The 15,797-nt window shown below is 39.1% G+C and overlaps 1 protein-coding gene across 1 annotated transcript in view; it reads left to right on the top strand.

The window, feature by feature from the left end:
- The window catches only part of LOC128619464 (tyrosine-protein phosphatase non-receptor type 14-like), a 47,392-nt gene that overhangs the window by 18,485 nt on the left and 13,110 nt on the right, over window positions 1-15,797 (top strand). The window contains exons 3-8 of the mRNA XM_053643670.1: window positions 6,789-6,958; window positions 14,271-14,368; window positions 14,934-15,001; window positions 15,248-15,318; window positions 15,481-15,568; window positions 15,685-15,773. Coding sequence (XP_053499645.1) covers window positions 6,789-6,958; window positions 14,271-14,368; window positions 14,934-15,001; window positions 15,248-15,318; window positions 15,481-15,568; window positions 15,685-15,773 — 584 coding nt within the window. The remainder of the gene's footprint in view (window positions 1-6,788; window positions 6,959-14,270; window positions 14,369-14,933; window positions 15,002-15,247; window positions 15,319-15,480; window positions 15,569-15,684; window positions 15,774-15,797) is intronic.

The following is a 15,797-nucleotide window of genomic DNA, read 5'->3' as shown; positions in this document are numbered from 1 at the left end:
GTCATAACTTGGAAAAAATTCAACTTGGGAAGTAACGAATACCACAAAAGTGAGTGGTTCATGTGAAATATTTATATAAAAATGGTTTTAAAATTTTTTTTTTCTTAATTTGAACAATTAAGGCTGAAGCAATTCGTTCAAAACATGACTACACAGATTATGAAAAATCGTGGGTTTGTATTATAGTGGTGTGCTTTCTTAACAGGCAACAACAATTAAACAATTAAATATAATTTAATCGAATCCACTATTTTTGTTCTCATAGTTAATTAATTACTGGGGTAATTAATTAGCGTGTAGTGTTTTGTTTTGTTTTTTTTTTCTTAATTTTTGTACTTTTCTGTGAATATTTCCTTGGTATAAAGGAATCCTATAGAATCTTGAAAGAAATATATTAGAACATTTTATAGAAATTCTGCAGAGTAAATCCTACATGCCTACAAGTTACAAAAAAAATAAGTCTATAAGTGAAGTTGTCGTTGGTGCCAGGCTCTCTGTGGTGAGCTACATCTCGTTTTACACTGGGTGTTTTTGGAGTTTGGGTTTGTGTAACAAAGCTCGTCAAAATAGTTGTGTTTCTTGGTTAGCGTCAGTGCCTTTGATCGTGACGTGTCGTTCTGGGCTGCTTGAGGAGAGCAACGCAAAATTTCCTAATGTGTTGAAATTTTGTAGGACTGCTTGCCTTTCTGTGCATGTGTACAATCAGTGTGGTCATCAATTAGCTTTATATAAATATTTCTGCAATATAGATTGGATGTTGTGTGTGTGTGTGTGTGTGAGAGAGAGTGTAGTCTGAGAGCATATTCTCACCTTGTTGTGAAATTTCTCAGCCATTCTGAATGTCGTAAGTCTGTAGTCCCTTGACGTTTCCTGTCCTCTCCCACGACATTGCGGGCCACATGACCTCCACTGCCTTGAACCGCTCTCACACACACACACAGACACATACCTCACTCACACACATGTATGAAACAACCTATTAATACAGATGGAATGTAGACTATAGTACAGCAGAAATAATTTCCCCACTTTTTTGTTGTTGTTGTTGTTGTTGTTTATTTGTTAGTTTTTTTCTCCCAGAACTGAAATATTTTATTTAATTTTCACCCATTTTTGACAAAATATTTTTTGTTTTTTAAATAAAAGAAAAATTTACTTTTATTTTACAAATATCATAATTTTTTATTTAATTGTATCCTGTTTATTTTGTCTCATTCATTTTTTTTTTTATTTTATTGTTAAAATGTGTAATATTTTAATAATACAGCATTACATGCCTTCGAATATCATGTGGATTTGAGCTCACAGTATTCCAGAAAATAAAATATACAGATGTATAGATCATTGTTCCACACACAGGCCCACCATTCACCCGTTTTGACTTCTTTTCAAAATCCCTAGCTTAACACACCTCTGTTTAAATTCATAAAGCTTCATGGAGAGCATCTTAAAGTGAGATGTTGCAGATGAACAAAATACAGACTTGTGCAGTATTGCTGCAGATAATTTGGCAGAAAAAATTACCACAACTTGTTCCCACACTTTTATTTGATTATTTTTTTCTTCACGAACGTAACCGACCAGTACCAGCGCAGGAGGTGGCGGTGTAGCCGGCGGCAACTCTTGTTGAACTCACCGTGATCGCTGTACTGTGAGATTGTTTTTTTTGGGGGGGTGAGAAGCTCTCTGGCAAGCAGCATAAGACTTTGATGGGCTGGACTGGTTTATGGCTGCTTTGTGTGCCAGGAAGTGATTATGTTGCTAATAGAAGGTGGAAATTTATTTTCACAAGCTTTTTTTTTTTTCTTGCCATCATTATCCAATAGTTTCACTATTTGGTGTCCTAGAAAGTTTGTTTTCCTGAGTAGGATGTAGGATGTGAAGGAGTGAGAGTTTAACAGCTACCTAGCTACAAATTTATGTACGACAACATTCATTTCTAGGGCAGTTATTAGGAGTGTAAATCTCAGGCTTCTACATGATATGCTACTGCTTCTATGCATAAAGCAATCGATATTGCTGAATCAGCTACGACTTACAGAAGAAGCCTCAGATCGACTTTGTGTGGAATCTGGTGCGGGCTTATTGTTAATTCACGAATGAGAGTAATATACTGTAGAGCAGGGCTATTAAAAAAAAAAGTATCAGAGCAAAAGTTGAAATCATTTTGAAAAGAAAATATAGTCTTTAAAAATGTAAGCCTGTAAGACGCTGGCATGCTAAACTGTAGCCTTCAGTACCACGTCCATTTTAGACTCGATGAATCGTTGGATTTCTGGGAGTTTGCGTTTCATTCGCACACACACACACGAATGAAAAGAAAATAAAGTTGAAAGAAAAAGAAAATAAGGGTAGCGTGATGACCGGGCTTGAGTTTTATACCTCGTTAACACAATCAGTGCGTGTTAAAAATAGAAGCTTAATTCCTACCGACTCATATCGAATAAACACTTCAGAAACCTATCTGGTGCGTATTAGCCTTTGCTCGTGCTTTTACGACCATACGTGGAGGTTATGTAAGTCTTCAAGTAGGAGGAAGACTTTAATTGGAATTAATAGTTACATATGTACTCTACATGTGGTTTTTAGCTAGCTAGCTAGCTACCAGGAACGAACCTGACTGGACTTCTGAGAGAAAAAATTCATAAATTAAATATTTATAAATGTATTTTTTTTAATGCTTGCATGCTAACTAGCAAATACAAAACTGACTGGATTTCTGAAGAGATTTTTACGTAATATGTATACATATGTATAGGTTTTCATCAGTCAATGCTAGCTAGCCAACCAACAAACAAACCTGACAGAATTCCTGAAGAGAGTTTAGCTATGGCAAACACAATGGACAGGATTCCTGAAGTGAGTTTACTGTTAATGCTAGCTAGCTAACTTACAAGCACAAAACGGGATTAGTGTAGTGAGTTTTAAGTAAAAGTCATACTTGATTTTTGTCTTATTGTTAATACTAGCTAGCTAAGTAACACATAAAACTGATGGGATACCCAGGGGGATTTATAATTTTTTTTTTACTTTTTTTTTTTTTTACTGTTAATGCTAGCTATCTATCTAACAAGATGAGAGGTTGAAGTAATATCCATACATGTATTTTTTTTTTTTTTTTAATGATAATGCTAGCTAGCTAACTAACACAAAACTGACAGGATTCCTGAAGTGATTTTGAAGTAATATTCATACACTTTTTTTGTTTGTTTGTTTGGTTGGTTGTGTTTTTTGATGTTGCTTTTATTGTTTACGGTTGATGTTTGTTCGCTACCTAACGTACACAAAACTGACAGGATTCCTAAGAGATTTTTACATAATATATATATTTTTTCCTGTTAAGGCTTGCTGGCCAACTTAGAACCACAAATCAGACAGAATTCCTGAAATCGTTTTAAAGAAATATTCATGCATGTATTTTTGTATAATGCTAGCTAGCTAACTAACAAAATCAAAACTGACAAGATTCCTGAAGTGATCGTAAAGCAATATTCATATTTTTTTTGTACTGTTACTGCTAGCTACTGTAGCTAGCTAACAAAAACAAAACTGACAAGATTCCTGAGGTGATCTTTAAATAATATTCATTCATGCGCTTTTTTACTGTTCATGCTAACTAGCTAACTAACAAAAACAAAACTGACAGGATTCCTGAAGTGATTGTAAAGTAATATTCATATTTTTTTGTACTGTTACTGCTAGCTACTGTAGCTAGCTAACAAAAACAAAATTGGCAGGATTCCTGAAGTGATGTTAAGCATTAACTTTGCTAAAATGTTCCTATTATTTTTATACTATGAACTGGTTACGAGAAGAAACTTTGGAGATGTGTTGGTGTGTTGTGTATAATTATGCCGAGAACGTGTGTGTGTGTGTGTGTGTGTGTGTGGGTGGGTGGGTGTTTGCTTTTTGATGACATCAGATCAAACGTAGTTAATCTGAGGTGTGTTGATGAGCACAGGTTTTGCCTCCAGGTATCCCACACACTTACACTTTTAAACACACTCACACACAGACACACACACATACACACTGCTGAAAAAATATTTAGAATTAACTGGATAGAACTGGATTTAGATGCATTTGCTTCTGGATTTTTAGCATATTAGTAACCAGTTTCAGACATGTGTCATGAGTGTAGTGGAGAACATTAAACATTAGTTGCATCCTTACATGATTATATGCTGTATAAGGATGATACGTTGTGTATAATATTGTTGTGTCAGCTATATTATTTAGGCTTTATTTTCTATTTAGTTTTAAAATACCCCAATGATATCGTTCTGAAATGACCGTTTCCTCGTATAAACCTTTATGTATTTAGCTCTGTTTTTTTTTTTTTATGAGCATGACTAGTTGTTTATACATTTCTGTTTATAAAATAGCTCAATTGAGCATGCTGTCTAAAAATTGAAAGTATATTTTAAAAATGTTTGCAATTATATTAAGTTATATAAATGTAAATGTTTTACTGACACTTGATGAATGAATGAGCCATGAGCCGCTGCGACTGTGCGCGCCGCCATTTGCTGTGCGCGCCGCCATGATACGGTTGTGGTTGTTAGTTAAAGTTGCCCTAAATATTTATATTTATTATGTCTTACATGCCTTCCTTATATTATTCCTGAATTATTATTATTTATTTCTTTTTTTGCACTAATTTTATTCACAAATAAAAACAGGACAAAGATAAATATATGTATAATTTTTTTTAAAAAAATATTAGGGTTAGTATTAATGGTGGCAAATATTATTGTGTCATAAAATGTAAGAGCCAATCAGGTTCCAATATGCAAATATATACCAAATCGACACCAAACATAATATATATATTTTTTCTGTTAAGGCTTGCTAGCTAATTTACAACCTAGCAATATTCTACCTAGCAACCTAGAAATATTCATGCGTGTGTTTTTTCTATAATTCTGTCTACCTTACTAACAAAAAACAAAACTGACAGGATTCCTGAAGTGATCTTTAAGTAATGTTCATTCATGCACTTTTTACCGTTCATGCTATCTAGGTAACTAACAAAAAACAAAACTGACAGGATTCTTGAAGTGATATTTAAGTAATGTTCATTCATGCACTTTTACCGTTCATGCTAGCTAGCTAGCTAACTGACGAAAGCAAAACTGACAGGATTCCTGAAGTGATCTTTAAGTAATGTTCATTCATGCACTTTTACCGTTCATGCTAGCTAGCTAGCTAACTAACAAAAACAAAACTGACAGGATTCCTGAAGTGATTGTAAAGTAATCTCCATATTTTTTTTTTTACTGTTACTGCTAGCTAGCTAACTAAGGTTAAATTAGGTAACAATCAGGTTCCATTATGCAAATATATATCAAATCGACACCAAATTTTTAAGGTAAATATTTGTCTGTTGTCTAATAATTGTTTTCTTGCGAATTGCACTTTTTTAAAACAAATGTTGTGTAAAAAATTGTGATAAAGATATACTGAATGTCTTAAAGGCGGTTTTAATGTTGCGTTACCATAACGGAGCAGAGTATTACCAACATCTAACGATCAGTTAAAGTAGCAGCAGCCGAGCAGCATGACAGCCATCATTACGATTATCTTCTAGTTAGTGATATCTAAAGAGGTAAAATCCAAAACACATCCCCGTCCGCTCATGACGTGTCCGATACGCCCATCAGACAGGAGCAAACATGTCCGACAGACTGGTATGCGACCTTGCACAACACAGTCGTCACGTTGTTGGCAGGTGTGTTTCCCTGAGCAAGTCAGCGGGAATCTGCAGAACTGGATCTGAGGATGGGTGAATACATGAATAGAAAGACTTTAAGAGCTCTCTTAGAGCCACACGATCACCGGATAACGATTAGCGTAGTGTCCGACTTTGTATACTTGCTGCACGCTACGTGCAAGTTCAATTTTGGTTTATTTAGCACTTTTACCAATGCAGCTTTACAGAGATTTAGATCTTTATCGAGCAAGCCAGAGGCTGTTAAAAAAGGATGCTGAGCAGATGTGAAGACAGTTACATAGGGGTATATGTGAGCCGTTCAACAAATGTTTACCGTCCGTTTAAATACTATTTACCTCGTCTGAGCGACAGATATAATGCGAAGTTCTATTCATGTTCTACTTTCCAGATCTGCAATCGTACAGTAGTGCAGCGCGGTCACGGCAACATTTAGCTCCATAGAGTTATTACTGCATCTAGTGGTTAAAAATAGGAACTGCAACAAGCGCTAACAGAGGCCCATTGGGGCAGGAATCACGCTGCATCATGCCTCAGAGGAAGATCACTGTATAGGAGAGTTAATTGGGTTGCCAGATTGGGTAAGATCTTGATTTATAGCGAATAATCAGAATGATCTCTAATACGTTTCTGCAAACGAAGTTAAAGTGTAAGTGCAGATGGAAAATTTTGGAAATTTTGCTGAAGCCTGTCAAGCCTGGTTAATGATATGTGCTCTGACTTACTGTAAATGACCCTAAAAATTAACTAGATAGTAACCTATAGCGTAGGTCACGTGTGTTAGCCACGTGACTTCATTTCGTTTGAGGATACGTCGCTATTAATGTCGTCCTGCGACACCAAACTCTATGGACACGTGTCAGTGCTGTGTACAATATATGGTAATATGGAGATATTTAATATGTATCATAATTAGGGATGCACTGTAATTTTACACCGTCCTAAAGAGCAAATGACACGTGTTTGTGTAGCTGATTTATTTCTCTTTCTCTCTCTCTCTCCCTCTCTCTCTCGCCCTCTCTCTCTCTCTCTCTCTCTCTCTCTCTCTCTCTCTCAGACGCATTATTTTGGCCTGTGGTTTCACTCTAAAGCTCAGGTGCAGAGGTGGGTGGAGCTGGAGAAGCCGTTGAAGAAGCAGTTGGACAAATTTGGCAACGAGCCAATGCTGTACTTCGGAGTCATGTTCTATGTGCCTAGCGTCTCCCGCCTCGAGCAAGAGGTCACCAGGTGTGTGTGTGTGTGTGTGTGTGTCTGCAAGTGCTTGTGTAACTGTTTAACTGACCTCCATCTGTCTGAACATCTCTGTGTTTTACTTTTGTATGTGTGTGACTTTGAGTGTGCATCTTTGTGTGTGTGTGTGTGTGTGTGTGTGTGTACACTTGAGTGTGGGTCTGTGTGTGTCTGTGTGTGTCTATGTGTGTGTGTGTGTGGTTTGTTTTTTCATCCTCAGCTGGCCAGACCATCTGTGCATCTGTGGCCACACTGGTAACCTGTCTCTCACACTTTCTCTCTGTCTTTTACTCTCTCACCCTCCCTCTCTGGGTCTCTGCATCTCTATCTCACTCTCTGTCTGTCTGTCTGCCTGTCTGTCTTTTCCTTTCTTTGTCTTCCTTTTACTCACTCTTTCACTGAATCTCTGCATATCTATCTATCTATCTATCTATCTCTCTATCTATCTATCTACCCATTTGTCTATCTATCTATCTATCTATCTATCTATCTATTCCTTTCTTTCTAGCTTCCTTTTACTCACTCTTTTACTGAGTCTGCATAGCTCTATCTATCTATCTATCTATCTGTCTATCTACCTATCTATCTATCTATCGTTCTTCCTGTTTTTTTTATCTTTGTCTATCTCTACTTCTTTCTCTCATTTTTCCTTTTCCTGTCTCCCTCGTTCACTGGGTCTTTCCCCCACTCCTCTTTCTTTTTCTATCTCTCTCACTTAGTCTGTCTTTCTCTCGATTTCTTTCTGTCTCTCTCTTTCTCTTTTCCCCCCCACCTATCTCTCTTTTTGGTCTCTTTTGGTCTCGATGTCTCCCCCTCTTTCTTTCATGCTCTCTCCCCCTCTTTCTTTTTCCTCTGTGTGTGTGTGTGTGTGTGTGTGTGTGTTTGCTGTGAGGAGGAAAATCTCCCCTTGTCCAGACGGCTCCCGTTTAGCTGACCTCTTCCTGTCCAAGCTCTAACTGTGTGACAAATAGCTGTCCTCTGTCTTACTGCCAGTTCATACACACACACACACACACACACACAGAGTGTATCATTCAAGTGTGTGTGTGTGTGTGTGTGTCTAATGTTCTCCCAGCCGTGTTGACAGAAGTTCCAGCGTGTTTACAATTCACCGGGTGATTTTGGTTGGAAAAAGGGATGTGATGACATTTATTTCATTATTTATTCTTTTTTAGGTATGCCCATTTTTAGTTATTTATATTTATTTTTTTTATTATTATTTATTTATTTAACATGTTTCAGTGAAACTTAAAGGTCTAATATGTAATCTTTAAACATGTTTCTAGACCTTTAATATTCATATGATTTCAAGGATGCCTCATCGAAAAATCGTGTTTGGAAAGCATCCCCGCTCAATACATTCGGCTACTTCCTTTATTACAGACACGTTTACACCCCCCCAAGCCAGAACACATCCGCCCCTTTTCTTTAAAAGGAAATTCTTCAGATATATGTAGGTTCAACAGAGTTTTGGAGTCAGTTGGGAAGGAAGGAGGAAGTGCAGTTGCAGCAGACGGCTCTAAAATGTACAGACTGCACCTTTAACCAAAATTTTAAAACACAGCATATGGTATAAAATAATAATCCATCACCACAAGACACATGGGAATTCTTTTTTTTCTTTCTTTCTTTCTTTTTTTTTAGTCCTGGAAAGTCTGATGTAGTGTGTATTCGTGTGTGTGTGTGTGTGTGGTGCAGGGTAGGTAGGGGTAGTGCTGATTGGTATCCCAGACATCTCTGGAGGTCTGGTAGTGTGTAGGTCGTAGGCCAAAGGGGCAGGGGGCTAGAGAGGAACAAAGGATGGTTTGTGTGTGTATGAGAGAGAGAGAGCGAGAGAGAGAAAGAGAGAGACAGAAAGAGAGCGAGAGAGAGAGAGAGCGAGAGAGAGAGCGACAGAGAGAGCAAGAGACAGAGAGAGCGAGAGACAGAGAGTGTGAGGGAGAGAGAGAGAGAGCGAGAGACAGAGAGAGAGAGAGAGCGAGAGACAGAGTGTGAGGGAGAGAGAGAGAGAGCGAGAGACAGAGAGAGAGAGAGAGAGTGAGAGACAGAGAGAAAGAGAGAGAAAGAAAGAGAGCGAGAGACAGAGAGAGCGAGAGAGAGAGAGAGACAGAGAGCGAGAGACAGAGAGAGCGACAGAGAGAAAGAGAGAGACAGAAAGAGAGCGAGAGACCGAGAGAGAGAGCCAGAGAGAGACAGAGAGAGACACAGAGAGTGTGAGAGAGAGAGACAGAGAGAGAGACACAGAGAGTGTGAGAGAGAGAGAGAGCGAGAGACAGAGAGTGTGAGGGAGAAAGAGAGAGACAGAGAGAGAGAAAGAGAGGAGGGAACACTGCTCCCTGTGTGTTTGGGAGTCTGGCCGCTATTCAGGAGTCACACAGGAATGTTGGCATGGCCGACTGGCGTAGGAGGACCGGCATTCCACACACACACACACACACACACACACAGTCTTTTTTGAGAATAGCACTGTTTTTAGGTACAGGAGAAAGGAGGGGTCCAAGCACCAACGCATTTTCACGGCCCCGTACGTGAATCTTTTTTTTCCACTAGCTTTTGTCTAGCTTTTCTCAAGTTTATCTTGAGAAGCATGTTATCGTATGTATAGTTTATTATTAATTTAAAAAATAAAAACGAAAAAAAAAACAAACAACAAAAAAAAAAAAACCAGAGTTAACCAGCAGAAGTTTTTCACGTCTCCAGAGTAAAACAGAAATTGTACTTATTCATGACGTGCCATGTTTTATGTTTTAGTAACCTCAGAAAAGCGAGATAGCTGAGGAAACTGCTGTTTATACCGTCCATAACGTAAGTGATAACATGAACTAACTTGTTTCACGGCCACAATTTTAAACGTAACTTTAAACGGATAAAAAAAAAAAAAGTATGACGTCATTCGTTAATAAATAAAAAAGCCAAAGGAAAATTTCCACACTGGTGGATAACAAAGATTCAATCAATCAAGCAGTAGGAGAATAATCAACGAAAGCTTCATCACACCATCCTGTTGTTGATTATTTTCCGATAACGGCACTTCCTGACGTCTTTATTCCTTTTATACAATGACAATTCCTTAATAAATTCCTTATTCCCTAATAAAATGTTCCCCAACTGACACACGGTGTCTTTTGCTTTTGGCTGAAAGCATTAGATTCGATAGATTTACCTCAGGGAACTGAAACTAAACATGTGGTGGTGTTGTATTATGACAGTTGAAATACTAGGACAACTCTATACACACTTTGTTTTGAGGGTTTTAATGGGGTATATTCATGTTGGACATGCCTCACATCTCTCTCTGGTTGTTTCAGAGCAGCTTGGCTGTGAAAGTCATTGCAGAAGGCTTCAAATATCTCACACGCAGCCTTAAGGTCGCTGAAAATCAAACGTTACTTGGGGGAAAAAAACAAAAACATACTCAAGACGTCCCCCGAGTTTAGTGTGTAAGTGTGAGAGCGCTTGTTGATAGATTCTGTCTGCTGGTTTCGTCTCACCTAGCACTTTTCCTCTGCGGCTTTTAGGGAAAGATGTTCCTCGCAACTTTTATCACACACACAAACACACACAAATGTTTTACTTTTTGATGGGAGTTACACACGAGGTGCTTGTCTAGCCCTGCTGGTTAAGCAGCCAGCCATGTCAAAGTGCCTGTTAGCCCTGACAACACGAAAGGTCAATGTCTCACACCTGGCCCGAGTCGCCGTGTGTGTGTGTGTCTGTGTGTGTGTGTGTGGGTGTGTGTTTATATGGGAGTCGCATATATGGACGTTTGAAACGAGGCGGTGAGTGTATCTGATTAATGTGAAACACAATCTGTGCTTGGCTTACTACTGCAGCTGTGAAAATGACCTCGAGCTGTTTTTGTGTGTGTGCGTGTGTGTGTGCGTGTGTGTGTGTGTATGAAATTTACTCAATGATCCACTCACCACATGTTCGGCCCTCGCCGAATGCGCTTCGTTAGTGTAGAACGTCGAAAGATCCAGCGGGCGCCAAAACTTTTGCCACGTTAGCCATGTGGACGTGTATACGGGATGAAATTTTCACGGCGTCATAACCCAATCTAAAAACATCACGGTGTTAATGGTCGATAAACACACAAGCCCGCAGTGGCGCAAAAAAATTGTTACAAAATCTTCGTGCAAAAGTTTTTCATCGCATGTCATTGTCTGGCGTTTAGAAGACCGATGGATTGCCGTATTTTTGAACGAGAAGTCGTACTAGCTACTCTGATGTTAAACTGCTGAGCTCGTATGCAAAAAGTGGGATGTATGTCACACTTTTTGTCACCCTTACCCCTAACCCTAAGTTTGGCTGGTCTGCAGGACTATAAGGGAGTTTGAAATCGTATACCTTTATTTATTTATATATATATGTATAGTAAGGTGATCTTTATTCTTTACTTCCTCTTCATTTATTCACACACTCTCAGTGTTTAATTTCTCCCTGTCCCGCATTCCTCCTCCGTTAGCTGACGTCTAGCACACCTGGACTTTGTTTTGTCGAGAGTAGCCTTGAAATCACAGCTTGCTGGGGCATTTCTACCTACCCTCCTCCTCCCCCCTCCCCAAACACACACAGTTTTGCGATGATTATTCCAGACCACAGGCCAAAACATAAATACAGTCTGGAAAGCACCTCTCGCTTCACAGATTCACATAGTCACTCTCTCTCTATCTCATATTCCCTGCACACACACACATCAGGCAGACAAAATATGGTTTAAGTTTGGTCTAGTTGCTCTCTCTCTCTCTCTCTCTCTCTCTCTCTCGCTCTGTCTTTTTTAAACTGTATTTAGTCGGAGGGTGTAATCTGTCTCTGCCCTGCACTGCTAACCCATCATTATCCAGTGAGAAGGCCATTCCAGTGCCACGGCAACCCTTTAATTAGGAAAACCAGGCTGCCGCCCCACTGTTGGGGGAGGAGCCAGTGTGGTTCAGAGGGCGGAGTCTCTGTTAGGTACAATTCATTCTGATGGAGACGTGCGCACCGTGTCCACCAACATGACTAACGACTTACATAACGCCTCTTCAAAGACAATGATTAAACCGAGATTACTTGAAAAAAATAAACGAGGAAAAAGTGAAGGAATAATGAATTTCCAAAGGAATGCAGAAACGGGAAATATTAAACAGTACTTTTCCTTTAACGCAGATTGAAAGAATGCTGCAGTACGGCCAGTTGTGTGTGGGCATGTGCGGATTTGTGTGTGACTCAATGCCATGGTGGGAATAACTGACAGTTTTGAAATTGCGGGGACATTCGGCTGGTCCCCACAAGGAAAACTACTTTTTTTTTTTAAATTCTATAAATAAAATAGACTAAATGTTTCCTTTTGGTTACAGATTACAGAGGGTTACGTTTAGGTGTAGTATTAGCTGTGTTAGTAATTATGTCAAAGGAAGGTCCTCACAAGGATATTACGACAAGCCTTGGTGTATGTTTTTCTTTGGTGTGTATATATCAAAGGTGCATAGGCACTCTATTGTTATTCTTCCTTTTTTCCCTCTTCTTCTTCTTCTATTACTTCTTCTGGTTAGGTTGTCTATGGCAGCCCATAGAACCATCTGGTACAGAGTTGTGAAATTTGGCACACTAATTGGGGAGGGTCTAAGGAACATTCTGACCAAATTTGAGCCAACGTTGTAGCGCCACCTTCGGGTCAAATTTGGGCTTAATTTGGAAGTATGTTTATGGTCATAACTTTTGAACCATGTCTCCAAAATGTAAAAGCCTCGTGGATTACCTGGGTCCAGATGAGTTCAACGCACCCTTTCTGCCTAATTAGATTTTCCACCATCTTGGATTTTTGTCAAAAACAGATTTTTTTTGCCAGTCCTCCTAAAAATTTTGTCCAATCATCACCACATTTGGCACACGTCATCTTCAGATTAAGCTTCACAAAAATTCTCAAAATAATTTTAAATACTCCAAACGCTTTGCCCGTAATGGGCCAACGAATCTGACAGAGAAGCCACCAAACAGGAAGTGAGGCTGTATCTCAGCGAAGACTTTGTGCACTGACACAAAACCTGGTAGCCAATCTTCAGAACCATGACTTGATCCTATGCAACAAATTTTGTGGCACATACTGGTCAACTAGTTAAAATAACATGCTAAAAATGCTTACATCTAACTGCCATTTTTGCTCCTCCTCCTCCAATCTTCATCAAATTTGGCTCACATCATCTTGAGACCCGTCTGAACAAAAGTTATCAAAGGAATAAGGATATTCAGAACCATTCTCCTGTAACAGACTGGCAAATGCATGAAACTACAAATAATTCTCGAATCCCTTTGCCTATAGTTATGGCTCTGCTTTCCTGTGATTGCATATGCAACAATTGTAGCGCGTCTATGAATGTGCGGCTCACAGAGTCTGGGTGCTTGGCCCCCGAAAATGCTGTTGGTCCGAGGCACCTCAATGCTATAATGATAACTATAATGATAAAATATCACAATCATGCTAAATTAAGTCACAGTACACTTGTAAAGATATCATTAATATCGTGATATCTTTTTAATTAAATACATTTTTTATCGAATAGAAGCTGACTGAAAGCAGTTGATTTAATGTTATTATTTTGTACATAACGTGGAAACGTCGAGCAAAATAAAGCGAAGCTGTCAAATAAGATATGACCTCGCGGCGAAATATTTGGAGAGAAAATAAAGACACTCGCCAGAGTTTTTTTTTATATCTTTTATCTGCCATGATAATGATAATGATATCCGTTATGTCTCTGTGTGATGCTTTGAAGTTTTCGTAGTATGATAACCTAGTCAGAAATATCACAGGCTGTCACGGTATCATGGTATTAATCGACCACTTTGAAACATCGAAATATACACACAGGTAGCGAAAATTTGAGAACATTTTTATTTTGACATTTTTGTACAAATGTTGGTCACATGACCATAATATTTACAGTATGCAGGCTTTACCTGTGCTAGGAGCTCAATAACTTGTACTTATGAAGAAAAAGCACAAAAACTTATCCCACGTGATACTTTTGAGATATTTTCGAGCACGACATTTACACTTACGTTGTCAGTATTTCTCATTCTGAGATGAAATACTGGCCAGCTAGTTAGCTATCTCTTTTTTTTAACCTCATCAATTAGGTTCATTGGAGCTTTTAGTTTTTACAAGCTATTGGATTTATTATTTGTCTACCTCTGGTAACGTCCCCTAGCAATTGCGCATTACACTGACGGCAAACTTGTTAGCTTTTTTTTTTTTTTTTTTTTAAAAACTCGTGTATTTTGTGATATTCTGTACACACTGGATCACCCGTGTCCTTGTGTCTCTCAGGTATCAGTACTACCTGCAGGTGAAGAAGGAGGTTCTCGATGGACGCCTTCACTGCACCGTAGAGCAGGGCATTCGACTCGCCGGTCTCGCTGTCCAGGGTAAGTGTGTATGTGTGTGTGTGTGAGAGATGTTACTGGTAGCTCTGTGCTGTCATACCTAATATGGTATTTAGAGCAGGAGAGCAGTTATCCACTTGAACTGCTATCAGAACTTTTAGCCAGCAGCTCACGGGAATGTAAACATAAAGAAGACAAGATGGAGAACGTGTAGTTCATTGCCCATGCAAGAATTCAAACAGACAGATAGTCGAGAACATTATGAAACACAGGAGGGAAGAAGGCGAAGAAGATAACGTGCTCTGAGCATGTCGCTTTATCTTGCTACTCTCTTTTGTCAGGTGAAGAATGTGAAGAGATAGTATTACTATATCGAGTTAAACCAGCTGCTTGTCCATCGTTTATTTAGCCATGTATAACTATTTACACAAGACACCAGCGATTCTTAGTAAATAGAAGTCCGAGAAAAGGACTTATGTAGAACATAAATCGTTCAGATTGGATAACGGTAATAAGACAAGTAGCATGAGTAGCATAATTGTGTGAGGTTTATTTTTTTTTGGATTTGGATTCGTGACTACTCTTCTCTGTTTCTCTCTCTCTGCAGCCGACTTTGGAGATTTCACTCAATATCTGTCTCAGGATTTCCTCAGGGAATATGTTTTGTTCCCCGTGGTAAGTGTGTGTGTGTGTGTGTGTGTGTGTGTGTGTGTGTGTTTGTGTGTGTGCCTCAGGGTATGCATTCCTTTCACTCTGCAGGAGCAGCATACCTGTGTTTCAGGTAAACATGTTAGAAAAAGAAAAGCCTATTCCACAGAGGGAAAGAGAGAGAAAAAAAACACATCACAGGTGTATCGGGTGTGTGTGTGTGTGTGTGTGTGTGTGTGTGTTCGTGTTCACGTTTCTCTGGCTCTTCTCTAGAACTGGCCCCATGTTGACGAGGTGCTGGACGACTGGACTCAGAAAGTGGCCGAGGAACACAAGAGTCACTAGTAGGGAACTCAAATAATGTCTTTAATACAGATGAGCATAGATTAGACCAGAATCATATCTTGTGTAAATTAGATCATGTTAACAGGTGGTGTAGATTAGATTAGATTAGATTGGAATAACAGCTCACGTGAATTAAGTGTTGCGGTGCGTGTACGTGTCAGTCAGATGCAGGCCGCAGATGCAGAGCTGCTCTACATTAAAGAGGTGGAGAAGCTGGATGGATTCGGGCAGGAGAGCTTTGCTGCTAAAGTAAGACACAGACACGTTTGCGTCTCCAGGACGCGTTTTTTTGTTTTGTTTTGTTTTTTCCATATGTGTGATCATGTGCGATTATGATTCGAGCGTGCGTATTGTTTTGTCTTCAGGACAATTACACCAACGACATCTTCATCGGAGTTTCTTTTATCGGGATCTTTGCAAAGCACAGGAACGGGAGATCGATCATGCTTCACCGGTGAGACTGACCTTTGACCCTTTC

This window comes from Ictalurus furcatus, chromosome 2, assembly GCF_023375685.1.
Source record: "Ictalurus furcatus strain D&B chromosome 2, Billie_1.0, whole genome shotgun sequence".
In the NCBI taxonomy this organism is placed as follows: Eukaryota; Metazoa; Chordata; class Actinopteri; order Siluriformes; family Ictaluridae; genus Ictalurus; species Ictalurus furcatus.
This window is presented reverse-complemented; position numbering and strand designations above follow the sequence as displayed.